Raw genomic sequence first — 22290 nt, forward strand, 5'->3', positions numbered from 1 at the left:
AGTTTCACTGATGTTTACAAACATAATTGGGAGCAAATCCAACTCTACGCAATCTACTCTGAAAATATCACTGCTATGAGCAATACTATTTCTGTTGTTGTTTATTCATCACACCTTTTCCACCCCTCTGGGAACTTTGGCAATTTTTTTAATACCAGCAGTGTTACTTTCTGCTTCCTACAAAGCACAGTACAATTGAATCAAATCAGCCATAGATATCTAATTTCTTCTTCTTTCTGTAAGTGAAATAGTTTGCTTTTTGTTTGCAAGCCAGTTTTCAATAAACTGCTTAATCTAAAAACATGGAAGATCTTCACTTCAGCTAAGCCAGTCTCTATGTTAGCAAATTTTAATTTTTTTTAATCTTCCTACTTTATTAACCAATTAAGCAAAGACATCTGCAGAACATATGCTGCATCTAGACAGACTAGATTTTAAAATTCAGTTGTTACAAAAAAAACCTCACCAACCTTTGATGGTCATCACTGTGGTTCAGAGTTTATTACTTGGGATTCTTGAATAGATATTCAATAGATATTGCAGAGAAAGTATTATTCAAGTAACTAACTTACACTGAGAATTCAGAATCAAACGTCTTGATTGTCCTTAAAGTTAGATGTAATGCTTTAAAAACATGGTTGAAGATTAATGTTTTAATTGTGGTAATGCCATGTGTTCCAAGATGTGTTAGGTGTTGCAGAGACCACTCAAAAACATGTTTACCACTCCCTTACAGTAACCCTAGCAACATCCTCAATTGTTTTTACCACAATGGTGCAAGTGCTTTTACCTCATTGTGCTTTTACCACGTTGAGGCACTCAGCTGGCTCCTCTAACAGCTGAAACAGTAAACAGCAAAGTTTTTTGGGGAATTTTAACAAATTTCAGGTGAAAGACATTTTTTTATACTTGCTGGAAATAAGGAAAATACTTAGGAGATAGGAAATACTTTGGATAATTATCATTTCTGCTGAGGGTGTACTTAGGCTATTTTTGTTTTACCATTGTTTTACTGACTGAAAGTGTTTTACCTTCCACATCTCATGGCAGCATGCCCATGTCTTTTTCTTTTTACCAACTATGAGAGATTCATCATAGAAGCATGGAATGGTATGGGTTGGGAGGGTCCTTAAAGCTTATCTTGCTCCAACCCCTCTGCCATGGGTGGAGACACCTTCAACTAGACCAGGTTGCTCAAAGCTGTCCTCTGATAGCAAAATATAAACCCCAGACTACAATGCCACTGTGCTAAAAGCTGGACAGAGCAAGGCCAGCCCCTACTCCAAAAAATCACATTTGAGTCACAGCTGCACTTGCAATGTAAAAATACCCCCTGACATCAGCACACTCTTGCCTGAGTCATCCCATACAGACTCCAGATTCTGGTCTCAGTGTTTAGAGCCACCGACAGCAATCGTGAGCAGGCACAGAGGGCTCTGACTGATAAGGAGGCACAATGAGATAACAGCAGCAGTCCCTGGCCCAGCTCTTTATCTTGCCCCCAAACACCCTACCCTTATGCAGAGTGCTGAGCTGCTCACAAAACAGCAACGTGAGCTACAAAACAGCAGTTTACAGAGAGCCTGTGAAAATAAATCAGCACCACTTTTGGTTTACTTTACTTGTGTCCAGCTCTAACTTCCAAGAAGTCCTGTATCACTCCACAATACCAGAGGAACACTTACAAAATGTCTTTTTTATCCATTATACACACAATCCTAAGAAATACAATCACTTGCAGCCATTCAGTTGGGAGATATTCAGATGACTGCAGTTCAGAGAGGAGTCCTGTATCCAAGCACTGTGCTAACACTCCTTTGCAAAGAGAGAACACCACTAACAACTTAGTGACACTACTTGCTCACTTCCCAGTATCCACTTGGAACTGTGACATTACTGAAGTGTTTGCAGGTAATACTTACTACTGTGAAAGCCTGAAGAGGGTGAGTGGATGCTTCAAGTGTTTGGCTTTCACTCACCCAGGAAATAAAACAAATCGGATATGAGCTGAAGTCCTGCTGTGAATTTCTACTTTTGTCATAATGTTTGACCTTTTTTTTTTTTAAATCACCCTCCTGAGATGGAAAGATTTGTTTTATGTGTCATGTGTTTTCTGAACATACAAGAAAACTTTTGTGAAAGAAAAGCCCGTGGACTACAATGAGTCTCCTAAATGAATGCAAGGTCCATTCTGGAAGATACCTATTTATGGTAAAAGTTCAACATTTCTGGAGTTTCTTTAAGAAGTACAAAGCTCCTGTTGTATCAAACTTATAGTAATTATATGCTGTTATTTATCTCCTAAAAAATGAACATGAAGAAAATCAAGGAAGCCCTCAATGTAAGCCCCCAGCCCTGCCCTGGTTTAAGTGCTCTGGCCAATTGGTGCATGAAATGGTCATCAAGGATCTGACATTAGCCCAGGTGTCTGCATAAAACTTTGCCACTGAGAGAAGACTCTGTATGACTTCTGTAGCTGATCTAAGTCAATGTGACTAATCATGGTGAAGCTACAACAGTTTCACTGGTTTACAGCAAATTCAGGTTTTGAAGCACACTAAAAGAGGGGAAATACCTCATACTTTCTTTCCTAAGTAACTCATCTGGGCTGAAGGAGTAAAATTTCTTTTTAGTAGAATCCTCTTTTATGATGTAGATCTGGGAATGGCATTAGTGCATATTCCTCTGCAAAAGGTTGCTAGCCTGTAACCTATTATCACAGAATTATTAAAGTTGGAAAAAACCCTCACAATCATGGAGTCCAACGTTTGACCAATCCCCACCCTGTCAACCAGACCACAGCACAAAGTGCCATGTCTAGTGACTTCTAGCACACCTCCAGGGACAGGGATTCCACCACCTCCCTGGGCATGCCTGCTCGAATGCCTGACCACCTTTTCAGTGAAAATATTTCTTCCTGATGTCCAACTTGAACCTCCTCTGGCACAGTGGGAGGCCATTTCCTCTCATCCTGTCACTGGTTGCCTGGGAGATGAGGCTACAACCTCCTTTCAGAAAGTTGTAAAGTGATAAGGTCTCTCCTGAGCCTCCTTTTCTTCATTACAATTATAATGCATTAAAATTTAAGACAATGGAGTCTGAGTGTGAAATATTTGCTGTATCAGTAACAGGGAAGGTGTGGCAGGTGCCATTTCCAGGCGTCTAACAGTTCTACCTGAAATGTCTAATGAAGATATATGTCTAATGAAGAGTATAAAATGCAGTGCTATTGAAAGTCTGATTCTGTTTGATTCTTCTCAAATGTCAAAATATGAAGTCATTAAATCACACTGTATTTGTCAATTTTGGCAGGAGCTACTGCCACTCAAAGGACACGGTGATGATCTACAGAGAAAAGGGAACAATGTGGCATTGCCATGCGCAGGTCTCAGTGATGCAGGGTCTGAGAGAGTGCTACAGGAACAAGTCACACTCTGCCTTGCCACCAATCACAGAAGCTTTCTAGCACTGAAGACAGCATTAAAAATAAGCAGGGCTTTAATGGTTGTTAAAAAAAAAAAAAAACTTAACCGAGATTTAAGCTTTCTGTAAGAGCCATTTGACTTTTCACTCAGCAGAGAAAACAAAGTGATATGGCAAGGGCAAGACTTTTTTTTTTAGATACAACTGATGCAATAAAGTGTACTGTGCACTGACTTATGCACAGTATGAAACACCAAAATCCAGCCTCCTAAAATTATTTTTCATTCATTTGGCATCATAAGGATTCAAAAAGCATTCCTGGCTTCATTGTCTTCTAGAAATCATTTGTCAATTGATAGAAACACAAGAGATCTTAAACACTTAAGACACCATCAAAAGCTGTAACAGGTTTTTAACAGTAATGCCTTCCTTTCCAAGAAAAGCATGTCAGTCTCATTCCCCCTTCACTCCTTGTCAGTGAAATAAATATGTTCAAGCAGAGAACAGAAAGCTCTTAACTCTCTACAGTGTCTGGGTGTGGTTACTATCACTACTCCTACAGATTGTTCTGCATTATCTTACTGTCCATTCAGATGGGACTACTACTGGTCTCTTCACATATTAGTGAAAAACAGTTCTAAATGAAAAGCTCACACAATTAAAAAAGGCAATTCTGCAGCATGGGAGAGAAATACCAACTTTATCTCTGGTTATATAATTGGACATAGATTAAAGAACAAATCTGCAATGAAATTCAAGTGTCTCATACTCCTTAAACTCTACCAGGAACCATGTCTAAGCTCTTTTTTTGGCCTTGGGCTGTATACTCCAGGTCACACAGACTGCCCCAGAGGAAGGAGCTGAACTATCCAAATCCTTCTGTAGCACATTAGCCTCAAAGAATCATCCTTGTGTTTCTCTATGTAACCACAACAATTATTTCATTACCATAAAAGGAGAATAGACACATGGGTTGGACCCATTCCTGCACCACCCCAAAACTAATACAACACTTTCTAAGTTTCTGACTTCCTAACAAATCCAGAGCCACAAGACATTCAGCCTCACCTGTTACTACCAGTATTGCTCATGGCTTTAATTTCTTCCATCCACAAACCTACAGTCACAAACCTGCAGCATATGTTTCTAGATGAAGGCCACAGTAGTGCTGCCAACATTGTCCTGTTGATTTACTTTTGATTTCCAATGTGTATGCTCAGATTATGTGTAAGGCTTTCTTCATTTTGCAAAGAATATATATATACAAGTAGTCATTGACCAAACCCAGTGACAAATTCAAACCTGAAAGACCAATTAGGCCGATGTGAGTTGGATTGGATCGATTGCTATCTTTAAGACACTGAAATGAAAGCTATAGTGTGACAATAAACTTATAAAATGGTGACGCTGGAGCTTCTATAATTAATAAAAATCTAGCCTATACTTTTTATATGTTGCTATTAAATGGAATTAAGCATCCCACTAGTGTACCCTAAAGCCTGAAAAAAACCCTCTCAGACTGTTAAATACATGTTTAATAAAAAGGTTTTGCAAGAAGTTACATTTGGTATCAGATTGCCAATGAAACATAAGTCAAAGACCACGTGTTACTTCCAGTACAGGGTGATGCAAACACCTGAATACATCTGCACCTCGTTGGCTGGTTAAAGATGAGGGTGAGGGGGAAAATAAAAAATGTAGCTGGTCTGAGTGGTTGTCAGTATCTTCTTCTCCATAAAGATGAGTGAGTTTCCCAAAAGATATGCTACTTTCTGCCCTTTTTAAAGAGTAAATAAGTCCTTTGAAATCTAGCTGTCATCCTCTGTAAGATAACAGAGCAGGGGGAGAAGAAAAAACCCTGTCTTTTACTGACAGCAAGAGGGCACTTGAACAAAGAGCACACCTTTGAATTCCCACTCTTAGCAAGTTTTCTTTCATGATCTATTAGGAGTACTTCTGGTTCGTCTCTTGCTTCAACCTTTTGCTCCCCCAGAGTCAGGAAGATCAGGGACAGCTACTGCAGAGCTGATCATGGTCCCTTTTCAAGCTTTTTGGAGCCCTCATGCTATTTTTCCTGAAGCCATTTTTCAGAAAGACTGTAGGTGGCAGTAGCTATACAGTTATTTATTTTCCTGGTTTTCCCCCCCACCCCGCAAACATTTCTGGCTGCTAAAAAAAACCTTTCTTCCTTTTTTGTGAAACAGGTCGTGGGAGGACTGTCAGAATCAAAACCAAAAGAAAAAAATTAAAAAAAAAAAAACAAAAAAAAAAAAACAATAAACACCACCACATCGTTCCCCCTTCCCCCTCTGATTGTCAAAATTCTAGGGGGTGCAAAATGTGCTCATTTCCAAAGATTCCTCTTCCCCCTCCCAAATTAAATCAGGTTCCTGGTCTAAGAGGGCATGTTGGAGGGAACATGTGTTATAATCTTTTCAGGACATAACTTATGGTTGTATTTTTGATAGTTATACAAAATTTCATTATTTTGATATCTAAAAGCAATAGCTTTTAGACATCAAAATAATGAATGCAGTTTAAAGGAAAACTGTACAGTTTTCCTTTAAATCATCTAGCTGTAATTTTTTTTAAATATTTGTCAAGTAGCAAGGGCTAAAATAGGCTTTTTTTTACCCAAAAAAATTGCTTAAAACCTCTGAAGTCACTTTTATGGATTGTGATTCCACATTCAGGATAAAAACAGTGAGAAGCCCAGATTAGTGATAAGGACACTAGAAATAGGAGGTTGATTCTCTGCTGAGTCACCCAGGTTTACACTGGCTGCCACAAGGTTGGAGCTAGTAAGAACTAACTAAATTTATATCAAATAATTTATATTTCACTTAATGAGTTTAACATAGGTAAAGTGCACTTTTTTACATGTAGTTCTATAAAGAACATTATGGTTGTGATATCAGGAGCAGCCACAAGGATGTCAGTATTTGGGTAGTGTGCATATCCTTATTTTATGTACCAACCCTTGTACTTTATCCAAATACACTGTAACTACCTTTTTCTATATGATACCATCATTTTTATTGCCCCCACTCCAAGCCACTGTTCACTGAATGAGCAATCATACATTGTTCTAATTTCCTTGCTCTACCTCTATGTATTCCCATGCCTTTTTCAGTGAAATGTATTAGAATTTGGGCTGAAGGAAGTATTGATTGTCCATAGGTCTCTCTCTTTTTTTTTTTTTCTTCTGATTTATGTTCCTCAACTCTACAATAAATAAAAAAACCCAAATACTAACATTATTAGATATAACCTTGCAATCACCTTCTGAGTTGGTTCTTCCCTGCCAAACAGAGTATGAGGTCAAGGCACAGAAATGTTGAAAGCTGCGGCCCAGCTACATGAACCTCTAATCCTACACCAGTGAACTGCTTCCCTTTCTTCCACACATACACACTGTGCTCTTGTCTAAATATTTGAAGATGCTTTTTAAGTGTTAGTTAGGCTTGGTATTAGTGTCTGTTATGAAGACACCATTGATTTATTAAGAATTGGAACTAATCCGGAGGGAAGTGTTTTGGGGATTATTTTGCAGTTAAAACCAGTTTTATATTAAAACACAAGAAAAAGCAATGCAGTAAATAAAAACAACCTACCCTTGCCATAAATCAAGCAACAATGGTGTATCCATACTGGCAGAGTTTATATGGTTTGCATCAAATTGTAATGAATCCTCTAGAAACTGTAGAAACTTCACAACAAATGACACACAAATCGAATCAGTGAACTGCAGCTCTCATAAGCCTATAGAATTTCATGTTCTGTAAAAAGTAACTAAAGTTATGGAGTAATTTTAGGTCTCAACAATATTATGTCCATTTGAAAAGAATATACAGGTTTTTTACAAATCAGTGAAAAGGTGAATTTAGTTGTAAGAGTTTTAAAAGAATAGCTCTGTTGCCTTCATCTTCCCAAAGTAAGGCTTTAGGAGTATAAGCTTCATAAAGAAGCACAATGGTACAACTGTGATGCACTGCCCAATTTGTGGATGATGGATCACATCCTATGGTGTCCTGACCCCACGCCAACTGAAGGAACAAAATCTGTCAGCTTCTGTTTCTGTGGGAAGGAAGAGTTTGGGCAGGTCCTCTATTGAAGCAACTGAAGGACAAGGATCTTTATGCATTGTAGGGTATGTACTTGCTATAACACTACATTTTCACATGACCAAAGCCTTTCAAACTTTCCTCGTGATGTTGTTTTCTCAGCTGGATATGGAAGCTGGCTCTGCAAATCTGATCAGCACTACATATAGTACCAGGCACACTTCAGAAAATCCCATATGGAAGTTCTGCTTTCTGGTTTTCTACATCAGAGTCTAAATTTGATGCCCTGTGTCACTGTGACCCATTTTACCACAAGAATCAGTTCCTCTTAGAATTTTTCAAAAGTCTGTCCATATAGCTGGAAACAAGACCCCTGCCTTTGATCCTAGAAACAACTCATAACACAGTCTTTTCCAGACTCTCAGAGTCTGACAAGCAGACTATCACCTCAGTCTGCCTCACATTGCTCCTGCTATCACTAAATGTCCTTCAGGCTCACTTAGTTCAACTGCTCTGCTCATTTTCTGTGCAGAGGATTTCCTTGGACACAAGCTGGCTGTGCTTGTCATTCTTTCTTGTGGTGAATCCCATTGAGACACAACCTAAAACCCCTCACAGGGTACAGATGTTGTCTTCTAGGAGCCAGGCTCACAATTTAGTGTTCTCTCCACGGCACATAGCCCTAAATCCCTCAGGAGCTTAAACACATTCCTTCCCACAGAATCACAAAGTACATGAGTTCTTCAGAAACAGAACGGCTCTGAAAAAGATTTCTCATCAGAGCACACTTTTTTCTCAGAAAAGAAAAAGGCATTTATTAGTTCTCCAGGAAAAAAAAAAGACAGAAAGGAAAAAAAGAGAAAAGGTGCACAGCCCATAAACCAAAGAACCTTTATCCAGTCTCACCCCGTTGTTAATCTTGTGAGACATTCCACATATAACGAGAAAAAAAAAACAGATATTTTCTATTATTACTGTCCTCCTCATACACCACACAGTGTAACTGCTGGAGAACACAAATTTTTGAGTCCTGTTACAGCTCTTCAGGCTTTCTGTCATATGACTGAAGTAGCCTCCTAGCAGGTGATGAGATGGATCTTCACTAGGTGATTTGAGTTCCAGTATGCCTTTACTGATATCCCCAGTCTGCTTACTCCTAATCTACTAAATATTTACAAAGGTATTAGTTTAATAGTAATTTCCTTAGCTTGACGACCTTCTGCTGGTACTAGGATTCTTTGACATGTCGTTCTTCCATGGAAAACCTTCATGCAGTGACAGGCATAGTACGGCACCCAGGTGTCTGTTTAACGCCATGGATTAGGTGGAAATCCAGTGGGGATTTTTTTTATTTGTTCTGTGTCAAGTTTGTCTCCTTTTTTGTATGGCCAAGACAGACACTGATGAATACTGACTCCACTTACTCAGAATTTCCCTCTCTATTTTTTCCCTCTGGTCTCTGTTAAACAAGTTTAGATGTAGGAAGTCTGACATGCTGCCTAGGTTTTTTCAGATCTACTTCAGCAAGTCTGGAGATTCCAGAGCTGCTGTTCACAGCTCAAAAATACTTACCTAACAAATTAATGTCTGATGTGACTATTACCAAATTTGGAAATTTTGGAAATTGTTCAAATTGCTGAATGCCTTTAAAGGTTGATCTTAAAAGCATAGTATGTCTGCTTCTTCTACAGATTTCAGGGCAGGACTACGTTTTGGGTGGTCTCTGCTAATGAGATGTTACTTTTATGTATTGTGCCACTCATTTTATTTCCATTGTGTCAGTTCTCTAATGCATCTTTCAAGCATTTCCATGCAAATCAAAGTAAAAGAGATTAAAACTCAAAATCAATGCAGTCTTTCCTTTCTAGAAATGGCCTATGATAATCTGGCAAAGTATTCGGTTGATGACACACTTTCTACACATAGTCTAGTTCAGGCCCTTATAACAGTCCTGGCACAGAAGTACATGCAGGAGTTAAAAGGAGTCAGAACTTATTTTTTAGTGTTGTTTTCATGTTGATAAGGCTTTGATATACACATGGAAAAAGAGGCACTTTGCATAGCTATTAGATGAACTCAACAACAAGCATAATAAAATGCAATAGCTGTTTTTTCTGTTAAGGGGTCAGGTGACGAAACAGAAACACTTGTGGTTGGTTTTGGCCCCTGGTTAAAGAACTGTAACAGGTTTGGGCATGCACTGCATGGCTTCTCTACTGGAATCTCTGACCTGTTCAGTTAAAGACATGAATCACAGTCTGAGAAACACGGCAGGAATCCTCAGAAAACCAGGAGGCTCCTGAGAGTTCGAGATAACAGCATCCTCATTTGCAGTGCTGCTTGACTATTTCATGATTTTACAGTTCTTTATGACAAGTAAGGAAACGTGAGTATACCTCATATTGTGGGGAGAGATCATCAATGACTTCAGAAATATTTCTGTTCTAAAAGGGGTGAGGAGGAGGAGAATTCTTCAATTTCAGTAACATCAAAGACCTAATAAATGCCTGAGATGCAATAGTGTCTGACAGTTTCAGGTCATATTGTAATTTTTTACAGTTCATTGTGATAAAAGGCATCAAGAGTTTATAGCTTGGTAGTCCAGTTTTCAGATTTACCTTCCTGCTAAACAGTTTTGCTTCAATTTGTGCTGTTCTTAAGCACAGCATGTTCTAGAAAGGAAATCGATAGTTCAATTTTCAGGGACACTTTTTTTTTCAGCTAGAGATGCTGCTGATGTGACTTTGTCACAGAAAACATTGATAAAGTTTGAAAGATGAGTCATACATACTTTGATTAAAACTGGCCCTGTCTCTTCCACTTTCAAGTTTAGGTAAGACTGGTTTCAAGGTTTTAAAGCTGCTCTTCTTAAAGGCACGGCTTAGTGAAACTATTGGCAGATCAGGAGCCTGACCTGAGGCAGCTACTCACCATGAGTGTTTCACACAACCAGAAAAATCACACGACTGCATGCCAGTGGGGAATCAAAATAAGGCTCTGCTCTCCAAGTGAGCAAAATCAGGATCTGGAGATTTGTTTGCAAAATGGAAATATTTTCAGGGTTGCATGCAATACTAAATAGGAATTGGTCACTGGCTATTACCTTTATTTTAGCTCTTCCCTCTCCCTCCAGCCTTTAGCATAAGTGGTCACATTGCTCTTCCCTGAAGTTACACCCAAAGATAACGTAGAGAGCCCCATTCTGAGACTTCTTCTCTAACCACAAGTTTGTCTTCATATTATGAATTGGGCTGATTATTCTTCTAGCCCCACTAAACCATCGATGGGAACTTCTTATTAAGAGGAGATTCTTTTCCCTTTATAAATTTAGAAAAACTGCTTTCCTCTGTGTGAAAGTTGCTACTCCAGGGCACCTGTATCAAGCTGAATTGTTAGGATAGGGCTGCTCTAGAGAAGAACTGCACTTTAAAAAGACTGCTTTCTACAGGGCCTTCGTTAATTTCCTGGCAAAAGCTGGGAGGATTATAACAAACAAAGAGGTAACTGCTAGAAGAGACAGCATCAGATCCTTAATCCTGACCAAGGGAGCTGTAAGGTCTCTTCTTCTGTGCTAGAGTTCCTTGTCACATCACACAATCCAAACTATTTACAGGTAGTCAGTGTTCCTCGTTTTCTAGGTGCTTAAGACAGTGAAGTCTGATTACAGAAGTACTAAAACCACTCACATCTGCAAATGAAGTCAACAGGGGTAATTGTTTGGAAAAGAGCAAGTACTTTACTAGTGTAACTGCTTTACCTTTCTAGTCAGGCAGGTCCTGTAGTATCATGCAGTGACAAATTACTTTCTTCTAATAGCACAACCACTGCCTCCAAGCATTCTCATGGGATGGGACAGCACACAGTGAGCCTCAGAGCCAAGTGAACTGTCTGAGGGTGGCACACAGAAATCAAGATAGGGTGGACATATTACCCTATGTAGTGATAAAATCTGTGAGGAAAATGAATCTCTGTGTTTCAAATTCATCCTACCATTCATCTTTTCAATCTTCACTTATTTGGGCTTTTGTTCCCTATCCTTTGAGCAAGAACAGCATTTTTGTTACAAGAACGTCATTCTAACCCACCTAGAGCACTGTCAGAATTCCAGCAGAACCAGCTGGACCTACCCAGAAGCACTCATAAAGTCACCATGACACACACCTTTACTTTCTTGCAGAGCAACACACACCTTGCAAAGCTAAATGCTGCTCCAAGAAAATACTACAGTTTTGCAGCTGCCTTACTCCTTGCAGCCAGGTGAGCCCACTGTCTGAACGCTTTCCAAGTCTGTAGAGAAGGCAGGGATCCTCCCTCAGCCGCCAGCCCTACACCCAGGTAGGTCAACAAGAGTGTGCTGTTGATCTGAACACAAGCAGCACAGTTCTCACTATGCTATCAAAGGGAGTGTCTTGGGTGCAGCCAATTGTTGGCAGCACAATGCTAAAAGCTGGGAAGAGCTGTTGTAAATACACCCAAGGGCTTAAACCGTAGTCTCATATTCTTATTTGGACGTCTAGGTAAACAGCAACATTTGAAGACTTTGCAATTCCATTTCCCTGCCCTCAGGTGAGAAAAGTCACATGCACTTTTGGGTCAGGTCTCAGCAGGGCAGAGACCCTGAGCCCATACAAGTTCACGTGCTGAATGTTTGAAGCATTGTGTTTGCTTCCTTAGCCCTGAAAGCAAGGCAGGCCATGGAAGCATGGCAACATCCGAGACAATGGGCTTGGGAACAAGAGCAGGATCACATGGTCAGACCACTCCTAGCTTTGGTGCTGGGATCTTTATCTGTGGCTTACAAGCTTCTGTACCGTGCTCTTTCACCAGGGAAGGAATCAAAGACTGACCCGCTATCAGCCAGGCTTCCGCTTCCAAACAGCAAATCACAAAGGGAACTGAGAAAGAAACTAGAATAAGGAGAACACCCTGCTTCCCCCACCTACTTCTTGTGTAGAGTAAAAAACAGATTGAGGTCCCTCTCCACTCCTGACACCCTGCTCTATCTCAGGGCTCTTTCTGTCATTACACTGCATACTGTCTTGCTTTTCATCAGCCTCTTGCATCTTATCACATCCGTAGGTAGTGCCTGTATTGTTTTGAGTGTTGCAGCTTTAAGTCTAGAATACTTTGCTAAAAAAAAAATTTCAAACACTCATGGTTTTGGAACAAAGGTTAAAAAAACATGAACTTTTGAGAAATCAGATCTATTTGACAGAGATTGTCTAGGATACAATATTTTTTTAGTGCCCTCCAAATAATCCTTTTATAATCTTGTATTTTTTGGAAGGCTTGATCCATTACACTAGTGATTTGTCTCAGTTCACCACTCACTGTAGCTAATCCCCCATCATTACAAAATTATAAAGTTCTCTAAGCCCACAGGATTTGTCTAAAGAGAATCACATCAGTTTTAAAAATACCTTTTGAACGTTGACACTTTCAACTTTCTTAAACATAAGGTTTAAGTTTTCATCAAAACCTGAGAAAAAAACTAGCCATATCCAGATATTCTAGGACTGGACTTTCAAGAAGAATATCATTAGTTGCTGTAAAAGCTTAAAACTTGAAACAGAAACAGTTTGGGAAATCAGAACTTAGTTATACCAACAATTGAGTAGAGGACTTAAATTAATCACTGCATGAGTTCAAACTGTAGTGAACGTCACTTTCAGTTTTCATAATCTGTTTCCCATTATATATTTAGATGTTGAAATTTCTGTGGCAGAAGAAATCCCTTCCCTATATATTTGTACAGTGCTTAGCTATCTGGAATTTTCCTGGAGCTGCAGCAATAAAACAGCAGCAACATAAATCAAGTGAGCTAAATTCCACTTCCTATACTGTATTAACATTGGTCCTCCTCAGTTCACCTGACCCAAAATAACCTCATAAATTGAACTGAGCACGTATTTAATGAAAGTGACAAAAGAAAGTGACAAAGACAACAAGCAGCTGCTTTTGTTGGCATTAGCTAACTGGGTGAAACATTGGTGAGGATCTAAAGCCACAGTTGTGTAATGGGAAGAACATATGTCCCTTGGGAAAACAACTGGGTCCCTGAACTGGTTTCTGATGGAGGTAATCAGATAGAAGTTAAAAGTATGTATCATTCAGATATGCAAAATACTATGAAGAGGACCCAATCATCTGATATATTAAATACTGACTAGAGCACAGGATATTAATCATAACATATGGAGGTGGGAAGAGAAGGGAGTGCATGCAGTGGACTGGTAAGAACCTGCAGCCACTGAACTCAAATGGCAAAAACCCATCCCTCTAGCTTCAGTGGCTGGCCAAGGTGTCAGATGAGTGAATCACTCACAACCTGAATTAGCCCAAATTCTGGAGAACTGACTGGCAGTTCATTAGATTTATTACCAGACAGCTCACTCTTGGCTATAACAGCACTTGCTGGAGCAGTTTCCTTTGGGCTCTAAGCTGCATGAACTCCACATTGCTACAGTGCTACTCTAATGGCTCTCTGAATGGTTTCTACAAACACAACCATTTCTATTCTGTCAGTACATGTCCTGACTGTTGTACAGTGTTATCCTGCTCAGCCAGCCACTAAACCTGGGCTGCTAAGTAGGACCAGCCTAGGCCACACTTTAGGAACAGAATGTTCTGGGTGAAGCAGCTCCAAGGCTCTGATGAGCTGGTCAGCTCACAACTTCTCACAGTGGTCTGGGTCGCCCCATTGAGAGCAGCAAGTTCACAAAGGATCTATAAACCACCACTTTTGGTGTAATTGAGAGGATTGGGGTGAAACGCTCCTTACTATCTGCCAGAGTAAAAGAAGGAAGGCCTAGCATTACACAGACAAACTGAGGGAAGGCTAGGCTAACCATTCCAAAATTTATATACATCAAATTTCCTTCTCTGTTTGGTTCTTTCAATGTCTTTTAGGAAGTGATACCCTATACTGCATAACAGCTATAAGTAAATGTTGAGCAGTGTTCCTTTTCTTGTTTACTTTTAGCTCTCTCCAAAGGTTCCCTTTTCTCTGTTAATTATACCCATCAGCCCTGTCAACAGCTTCATGGTTCTCTTATTTAAGTCTACTAAGTTAACTCCCCTGCACCTGCCCCCCAACAGTTATTTGCTACTGAAAACTCCTGGTTCAGCTCTAGCAGTCTTACCCAAAACCCCAGAAATTTAGTCTTTCAGCAAAGTTACACACCTGAACCACAGCAGGGGTAACATGAGATCCCATGTCTGGTTTGTGGCTCTGGAGAAAGCAAGCAAGGGGTGCATTTGAGATGTGGCCTGTGTAATTACAGGAGTCACCACACTGTTCAGAGCCTTGCAGGGTGTTGCTGTTTCCATCTAAATCTGATGAAATATGTGATGAATTGAGGCCAGTTCATCATCCACAAAAAATGACTGAAATGATAGAAAGTACTTCTCATGAATGCTGCAACCTGGGGATTCAGCAGCACCATTGAACTCTGCATGCTGCTAGCTGCAGTTCAAATGGTTGGCTTTGCACATATACTTTGGCTATTTAGAATGTTTTTTAAAAAATAGTTTCTATTGTCAACTTCATTACGGCTTCATATACATTTTCAGAATGATGACACCATCTTAAAAATACAACTTTTTTATTTTTTAAACATATTATCTTCCTGTGATAGTGGTGGATTCAAGCTATAGGAGACAATGGCAATGCCAACAGCAAATATTGGCTAAACACTGACAACCTCTAGGAGACTGGAGTGTGCTAAGATGATCATTGGCCACTACGTAAAGCAAATCAGTTTTTTATTTAGAACTTCTGGATTATCTGGATGAGAAAGAAATAATGGATTGACCAGAAATAGATTTGGCAATGAAGATGGGCAGTTGAAAGCTTTAAAAGGAAGTGTCTCTCAGTAGCTATTTTAGACTTTCCCTTATCTTTTCCTGCTTTAGCCTCAAACCTGCTACGTCAAAGGGAATGAAAAGAGCCTATCCTGATTTCAATACATACGTCAGAAACAGAAGACAAATAATGTAAGAAACTTTCATGAATTTTTCCAATCCAGGCATATCAATTAAAGTAAAGATTGATTATTTAAAAAATCTCTGCTTGTCTTAGATGTTTATCTATCATTAGTTACAGGATTAAAAAATACTGAGGGCAAAGATTTCTGACTGTGGAAAGAGAACTGTATATCTGTATTTCCAGAGCAAACCTAGCAGAGAAGAGACTCATCTTCTAAATTGCATCTGCATATCAGGAAACTTACATGCACCCCACCTGACTGAGGTGAAACAGCCTGGTTAAGTGTACAGCTGGAAAGCCTTTCCCTCAGAGCACCTGCCCAGCCACCAGAGACACAGCTACAACCATTTCACACAGCTCCCCTCAGCTCAAGAGCAGGCATTTGCTCCTTTGGGTTCAGGTGTGATCACCTGCTCTTCATCTCTGGGCTGGCATTGTCCAGGCACTGCAGTAATGTGATGGCAATAGTGGAAATCAGTGCTATTCAGGAAATAGGCAGCACTCCATCACTGCAAACCACTGAGCCTGTATTATCTGCCTGATTTCCTTAGTGGTTGGAATGGAATTTTTTGGCTCTTCAAGTGGAAATCCTGTGCTAAAAAGCAGTACAATTATCTAGAGTGTCCTGTGAAGATAATTTTACCGAAGTGTGGGCTTACAGCCTGGCACTACTGTGGGTGTCAATAGAAATGACATTTAAGTTACAGTATTAGGCTCTAAAAAAGGCAAATTTATGCTTTAAACATAATTGAGAAGAGGATTTTATTGTAAAACCTAGATCTTTGTGGAAGGTGCTTAAGATTTCACAGGGAAAGCTGAGCCTGAGTACTTGAATACATGTCCTTTTAAAATAAATCCACCAGGTAAGTCTCCTTAAGTTTTGGAACTTATCCACCTCGTCCGATTTCCTGGTACTTGTTCATACAGGTTTTGCCCTATGAGCACACCTTTGATTAGCTATGACATGGCACCTTTCCTTTCAAATGAATCTTATTTTGAAACTTCTTTGTACTTAAAATCCATCTAGACTTCCTCCTTCATGGGCTTTGGGACACAATTCTTTTCTCACTTGTCCTATTAATTCAGTGTCTTTTCTTCCATTAAAAAAATTAATATTGGGTCTTAAATGTTCAGGAGTATCCCCATAAAATAAGGACAACACGTTTTACTAGGAAATGCTGAGTCATTCTCAACTCCCAGTTTATACCGGGAAGAGAATGGGGGAGTGCATTTTTAGAATTGCATCACAGAGCATGAGTGGCAATCCAAAAAAAGGAAATTACTCTCTCTTCATACACATTTATGTGTAACATGTAGGAAATGTCATTTCTCAAGAAAGCAGAGAAAATCCTGAGCTCTCTTTTGCACTCTCAGCACTCATTTTAAATAGTGTCTCTGTGCTCCAACCCAGAGATGTGGCACAAAATGTAACATCTGAACCTACTCCCTTCATGGTAAAAGGGAGTAGGTTCATTTCATTTCGTTCCAGTCAACAGGTGGCTTATGATTTTACTCTATTCCTTTTGAGCATATTTATGCTCTAGATTACAATTCCTTGCTTCAACACAAAAAAACAAAAACAAAAAAAAAAGTAGCAACAGTCATATTCCTTGGTTCCTTTATATGGTTGGGGGGTTTTAAATCCTTCTTTTAAATTATGATTTTTCTTTGTCTCATTCATGAAGCCACATGTCATGTGGCCTTAGCATAACAAAACTCCCCAGAGGTGTGCAGCTGACTTTCTGTGCAAACACACATTCGGCGAGCTATGCTGGATGCTCATCTGAGACACCCTTAGCAAACCAGACGTTTAGGATTCAGCATAAAGATATTTTAACTTGTTTTACATAGCATTTAAGTGTGGCACTAGCTGACTTGCTTCAGCCTTGGTTAAAGGTGTCCGAGAGACTTGATTACTATGCTGCAAACCTGGATTCTGGTATTAAAAATCCTATTATTGATGGCTGGCACTGTTCAACAGAAGTCAAGTTACCCGTGAGCCTGCTCTGTCAGAAACTGTGTAAATCTACACAAAAATGGTGCTGTGCATCCTGTACCCCCTGCCCAGTGATGTTGTCAGGCATCGGGCGGTAAGAATTGGTAAATTTCCTTTAATGAAGTGCCTGTGAAAGTGCCAGGCACTGCATCAGGTGGGTTAAATTCACTCTATGCAGAGTCTCTCCCTCCCCTTCCAAACTTTATTTTTAGAGGTCAAGCAAACTCTGGCAGCCACCGGGTCAGGCCCGTCTCCACAGAGGTGTAGCGAATGCAGCCGTGGGCCAAGGAACGTGGGCAAGGACAGGATTATCCCTGCGGCGGCGGTGCCTGCCCTGGGATGAAAGGACCCGCGTGTTTACGCGGTTTCCCCGGGCGGGAGGGCCTGTCCCCGGCTCAGGGATTCCGTGGCCAGCGGCTGGCTTGGCGGCAGGAGCTCCCCGGCTCCTTCTCCGCCGCGGCCGCGCCTCCTCCAGCCCCGGCGGCCGCCGCTGCCGCCCGGCCCCGCCCGCGCGGCCCTCGGCGCTGCCGGAGCGTCAGCGGGAATTTCCAGCCAGGAAGTGCGGCGGGCCGGGGGCAGGGGCGGAGGCTGCGCAGGCCGGTGCCGGGCGGGTGCCCTCGCCGGTGGGGCGGGCGGGAGGGAAGGAGGGGGAAAGTCCGCGCGGAGCCGGGAGGCGGGCGGCACGCTGTGTTACATGGCGCGGCGCTGAGGGACCGCCGGCGGCACAGCGCGACGAGGAGGAGGCGCCGCCAGCTCTGCCCCGGTGAGCCCCAGGCGGCCCCTGGCCCGCCGCTCGCTGCCTTCTTTCTCCCTTGTCTCCGCATCCTCACCGCCTGGCTGCGCTCCCTCTGTCCCACATAAGTGGGGCGGGAGCCGGCATTTCGCTGGGCTGGGCACCCCCGGAGCTCCGGTGTGCCGCGGGAGGCTGTGCCCGCTCCAGCCCCGCGCCTGTGCCCTCGGCGCCGGCAGGGATTGCCGCGGCTGTCGCCTGCAGCCAGCCCGGGGAGCGGGCGGGATGCCGGCTGTGCTGCTGCTGTGTTACCGGGGTCTTTCTGGCCAGGGAAGGGGTGTCCCTGACAGCAAAGTGAACGAAATTTGCAAGCCCAGCCTGTGGCGCTCGCACAGCGGGTGCTCGTAGGCAAAGGAGGTGCTGCTTTTGTCGCTTTTGGTTTCGAAGGTGACACACGTACGTGCTGAGCCCGGGACGCGGCCGGGGCCGGCAGTGCGGGTGGTCACCACGAAAACGCGGGTTCGTACCGGCAGCTCTGGGTGACCTGGCCTTGGGTGCTGCCCGAGAGTGCCGCAGAGTGTGTTAAAAGGTACGAAATAGTGAGGGTTTAAAGGTAATTTAGTTGCAAGTGGTGAAACCGAAAAGTTCTCGTCGCGACGGGGAGTATTATTGCACTGATTTCTCGGTTACATTTAACCTTGAAACCCAAGAATATCGAACTTCTCATCTTCACAATTATTTTTTTTTCATATATTGGTGCTTTCTGCTTTGATGGTAACTTTGGTGAAGGAGCGCTATTGACTTATTTTCCGTGAATGTGAACCGGAGTATTGTTTCTGTGACATGAGGTATATGCTCTTGGGCCATTATCATCATGTGTGTGCTGCTGCGTATTTTCAAAATAAGTAAATCTCAGTGCCTGTGAGCATTTGGGGAATAAGACTTTGGATGCAAGGGATCATCTGCTGCATTTCAACTTCCTGTCTTAAAATGCTCAAAATCTTTGCTTAAGAATAACGTTGTAAAGGAAATACAGATTATTGTTATCATGATTTTTTTAAAGGGTTTTAAAGTGCTGATTACATTTGGCATGCTTTGTGCTTCAGAACTCCTCTTTTCACTTACTCTGTTCACAGAGAAAAGTGGATGAATTCTTTACTCTATCGCCTTGTGCCTTACGTGCTGCGGGGTGCTGCTACCAGCGCTGTCAAGCTCACGGAACAGGGTTGAAAATAGAGCACTTCGATTTTATTGACCTCTGGAGTCTCTCTGCTATGTACTGTGCGGTATCAACTTTTGAAGTAGTATTTCAGTCAAAGCATTTCTGTTCTTTCATGAAAGAAAGTAGCTGCCCGTTCTAGGAAAGCGTTAACCAAGACGTCATTCTAAGACAGCATCCTGTCTGCAATGTTTTGTAATCTACAGAAATTACTACAGTTTATGAGAAAATGAAAGAGAAAAAAGTAGCCTGCAACTATCCAGAAACAGATGCTCTGTTCTGTAATTTTCCCTGGCCCGAGGATTTAGCTAACAGTTACGCTGAAATACTGTTGTCAGGATGTGCCACAGTGCGGAGATTTCAGGGAATCTCAGGGCTGAAATCTGTGCAAGATATGTTAAAGAACTTAATTTGAAATACGAAACAGAAGGGAAAAAGCTTTTTTTCATTCCATCCTTTGTCCCCTTTATAAAGAAAGGTCAGTCAGTGGCAGAGTCATCAGTTTCTCATGCAAGATATGAATACATTTTGAGTTAAGATTATAAAACAGAACAGCTTTATATCACTTTGCATTGTGTTGTATGCTTTTAAAAAACAGTGTTGTAACAGATTAACTTCCTATCTGTATTCACTTTGTTCCGGCAACACCTTGGTAATGTTTTTGTAGTATTTATTTTTAAATCAGAAGAGTTTGCTGGATATAAGTGCTGGGACAGAGAAAAGGAGTAAGAGGGAGAGAGAGTGGTGTTTCATTTATGTGCACATTTGAAGATATCCTGCTTCATTTGTTGAAAAATAGCAGTTTTGGTTGTTTCTTTGTTACTGTGTATTTTACTTTTGAAAATTAATTTAAATAATAAATGTAAGTTTATTTTAAAATTTTACTTCCAAAAATTCAATGATAAATTTAATTTACTTTTTCCTTGAGGTGGCATTATGTGACTTCAATAATAGATACTTACAAATAAATATTATTGACATAAATTTATTAATTAATAGATTTTTGAGTTTCCTTTTCATTGCTGCCTTTTCCAAAACCTTCCCATGCCACTTTCTCAATGAACACGTGCAAACTCCAGAAATATGTTCAGTTAGCAATTCATATTATTGTGCATATTGCTGACTCTGGAAGGACAGGAACTAAGTTTGAAGGCCTGTGAGTCTTTACTATAGAAGGTGCTTGTAACACAAAGTAGATGTTCATTTTTGAAGTTGCAAAGATACAGTGAAAGACAATATATCTTTTACTGACTTACAGTTGGCTTTTTGATATAGCTATTGCTGAGAAAATTCACCTGAGAAAATTCAGAGATGTTGGTTAATTCTCCTGTGTTTTCATAGATTGCTTCAAACTGTGCTTGCTAAAATACTTTCACCTTTCAGTGCTGTGTGTGTTTGCCAACTCTAAGTTCAAAAGTGTCTGTCATAAAGAAAGTTGTTACTTGTTTATGTAAGCAACTAATGAAAACTCTACAGATAGTTAAAAATCCTTTCTTTCAACATACTGATAGCTTTCTTTTGGTTCTCTGACAAAATAACACAGCTATTATAAAACAAAGAGAAGATAATGAATGTTTCAGGCAGGTAATGAAAAAAGCAATTCCAGGGTTTGGTCACTTTTAGCTCTGACAGGTATTTTAGAAGTGGAAGTTGTAATTTGATGTCCTTTAAATAAGCTGTGAACCTTTTATGAAGTTCTGTGTTGATAAGATCGTAATTATGGTTGTCATTAACTGTGCCCTTAGGTCAGTCAGGCACTAAGTTTGCATCTAACTTTGAGCATAGAAATAATTCGGTGAATCTTCTTCAGTGCTTTCATTTGAACATGTATTTTGATGAAGCACCGTTGACAGTTTCAAAAGTAAGGCCTTAAAAGTTGTTTCAAGTTATTATGGTCTCAAGGTAAAATCCTTTGTTTAGCACTTAGGTGGAGCTGACAGATCATGTGCAGGGAGGAAGCTTCTGCTCCAAGCATTATTTCCCCCTTTCAACTCCTGTGTTCTTCTGAAAAGCAGGGGCAGGTAGATACACTTTTTTCCCCCCTTCATTTCAAATAAAATAAAAAAAAATCTGAAATACCCCCACGTTTCATTGTGTCCTCCAAGCAAACTGTCAGCAGATCAAGAGCAAAGTAGGACTGAGTTGTGTGGTTTGGGTTTGTTTGGGGTTTTTTTTTTTTTGCTTGGGTTTGGCTTTATTTTTTTTGTTTCTTCTAGAGGTCGTGTTTCCATCCGCTTAGACTCGGGCAGATTTTAGCACACAAATAAAGTATAAACAAAGGAAGCAGGTGGGTTTTTGGTCTTATTAGTTTAATCCAAGTGAGTTTTGTTGTGTCATTGGTTACTGTACAACACTGGGACTGCAGGAGTTTTGCAATTTCTTTGGAAAAAGCAAAAAACTAAACATTAGTTACCCATTCTGCATCTGTAATTTGTAAGCCGGGTATGACTGTGACTGTGCTGGACTCAGCTCTACCTGTTTGGTTCCCCTTACTGGTGCTGTTTAAGCAGTTGATTCTGACACATTACGATTGCAGTGGCTGTTCAGAACCAAAAGGACACTGAGAATCCCTTAGTTCACCTTTGTGATTGCAGTGGAAGCAGCCCTGGCTGTTTCCTGCTTATTAAGCGAGGAACTGTGTCTTCAGTGGGCGCCCAGAGCCCGTGTGACTGTACCTGGTGAGACAGCAAACCTTGTGTGAGATGCACTTCTGCAGCTGGGGGTTACGTGTGCTTGGCTTCTCAGAAACACTGTTCTTCCCGTGCCCCCTCTGCCCCTGCCAGAAGGGAAAAAAAAATATATATATATGGACAGGTTTGCAGCCTAATATTAATGATTCATTACACTTCAGGCTTATTAAATGGGTGTGTG

At 40.9% G+C, this 22290-nt stretch overlaps 1 protein-coding gene across 4 annotated transcripts in view; it reads left to right on the top strand.

The window, feature by feature from the left end:
* Nucleotides 1-9841: 9841 nt before the first annotated feature.
* The window catches only part of NFKB1 (nuclear factor kappa B subunit 1), a 65969-nt gene continuing 53520 nt past the window's right edge, over nucleotides 9842-22290 (top strand). For 2 of the 4 annotated variants that reach the window (XM_063156415.1, XM_063156416.1), the window contains exon 1: nucleotides 9842-9863. In XM_063156415.1, the coding sequence (XP_063012485.1) occupies nucleotides 9857-9863 (7 nt within the window). In that variant the 5' untranslated portion in view covers nucleotides 9842-9856. Of the gene's footprint in view, nucleotides 9864-18144; nucleotides 18234-18769; nucleotides 18790-22290 lie in introns of those variants that run through there. The other 2 variants (XM_063156417.1, XM_063156418.1) reach the window with 2 other exon arrangements.

This window comes from Melospiza melodia, chromosome 5 (genome assembly GCF_035770615.1).
Source record: "Melospiza melodia melodia isolate bMelMel2 chromosome 5, bMelMel2.pri, whole genome shotgun sequence".
NCBI lineage: Eukaryota > Metazoa > Chordata > Aves > Passeriformes > Passerellidae > Melospiza > Melospiza melodia.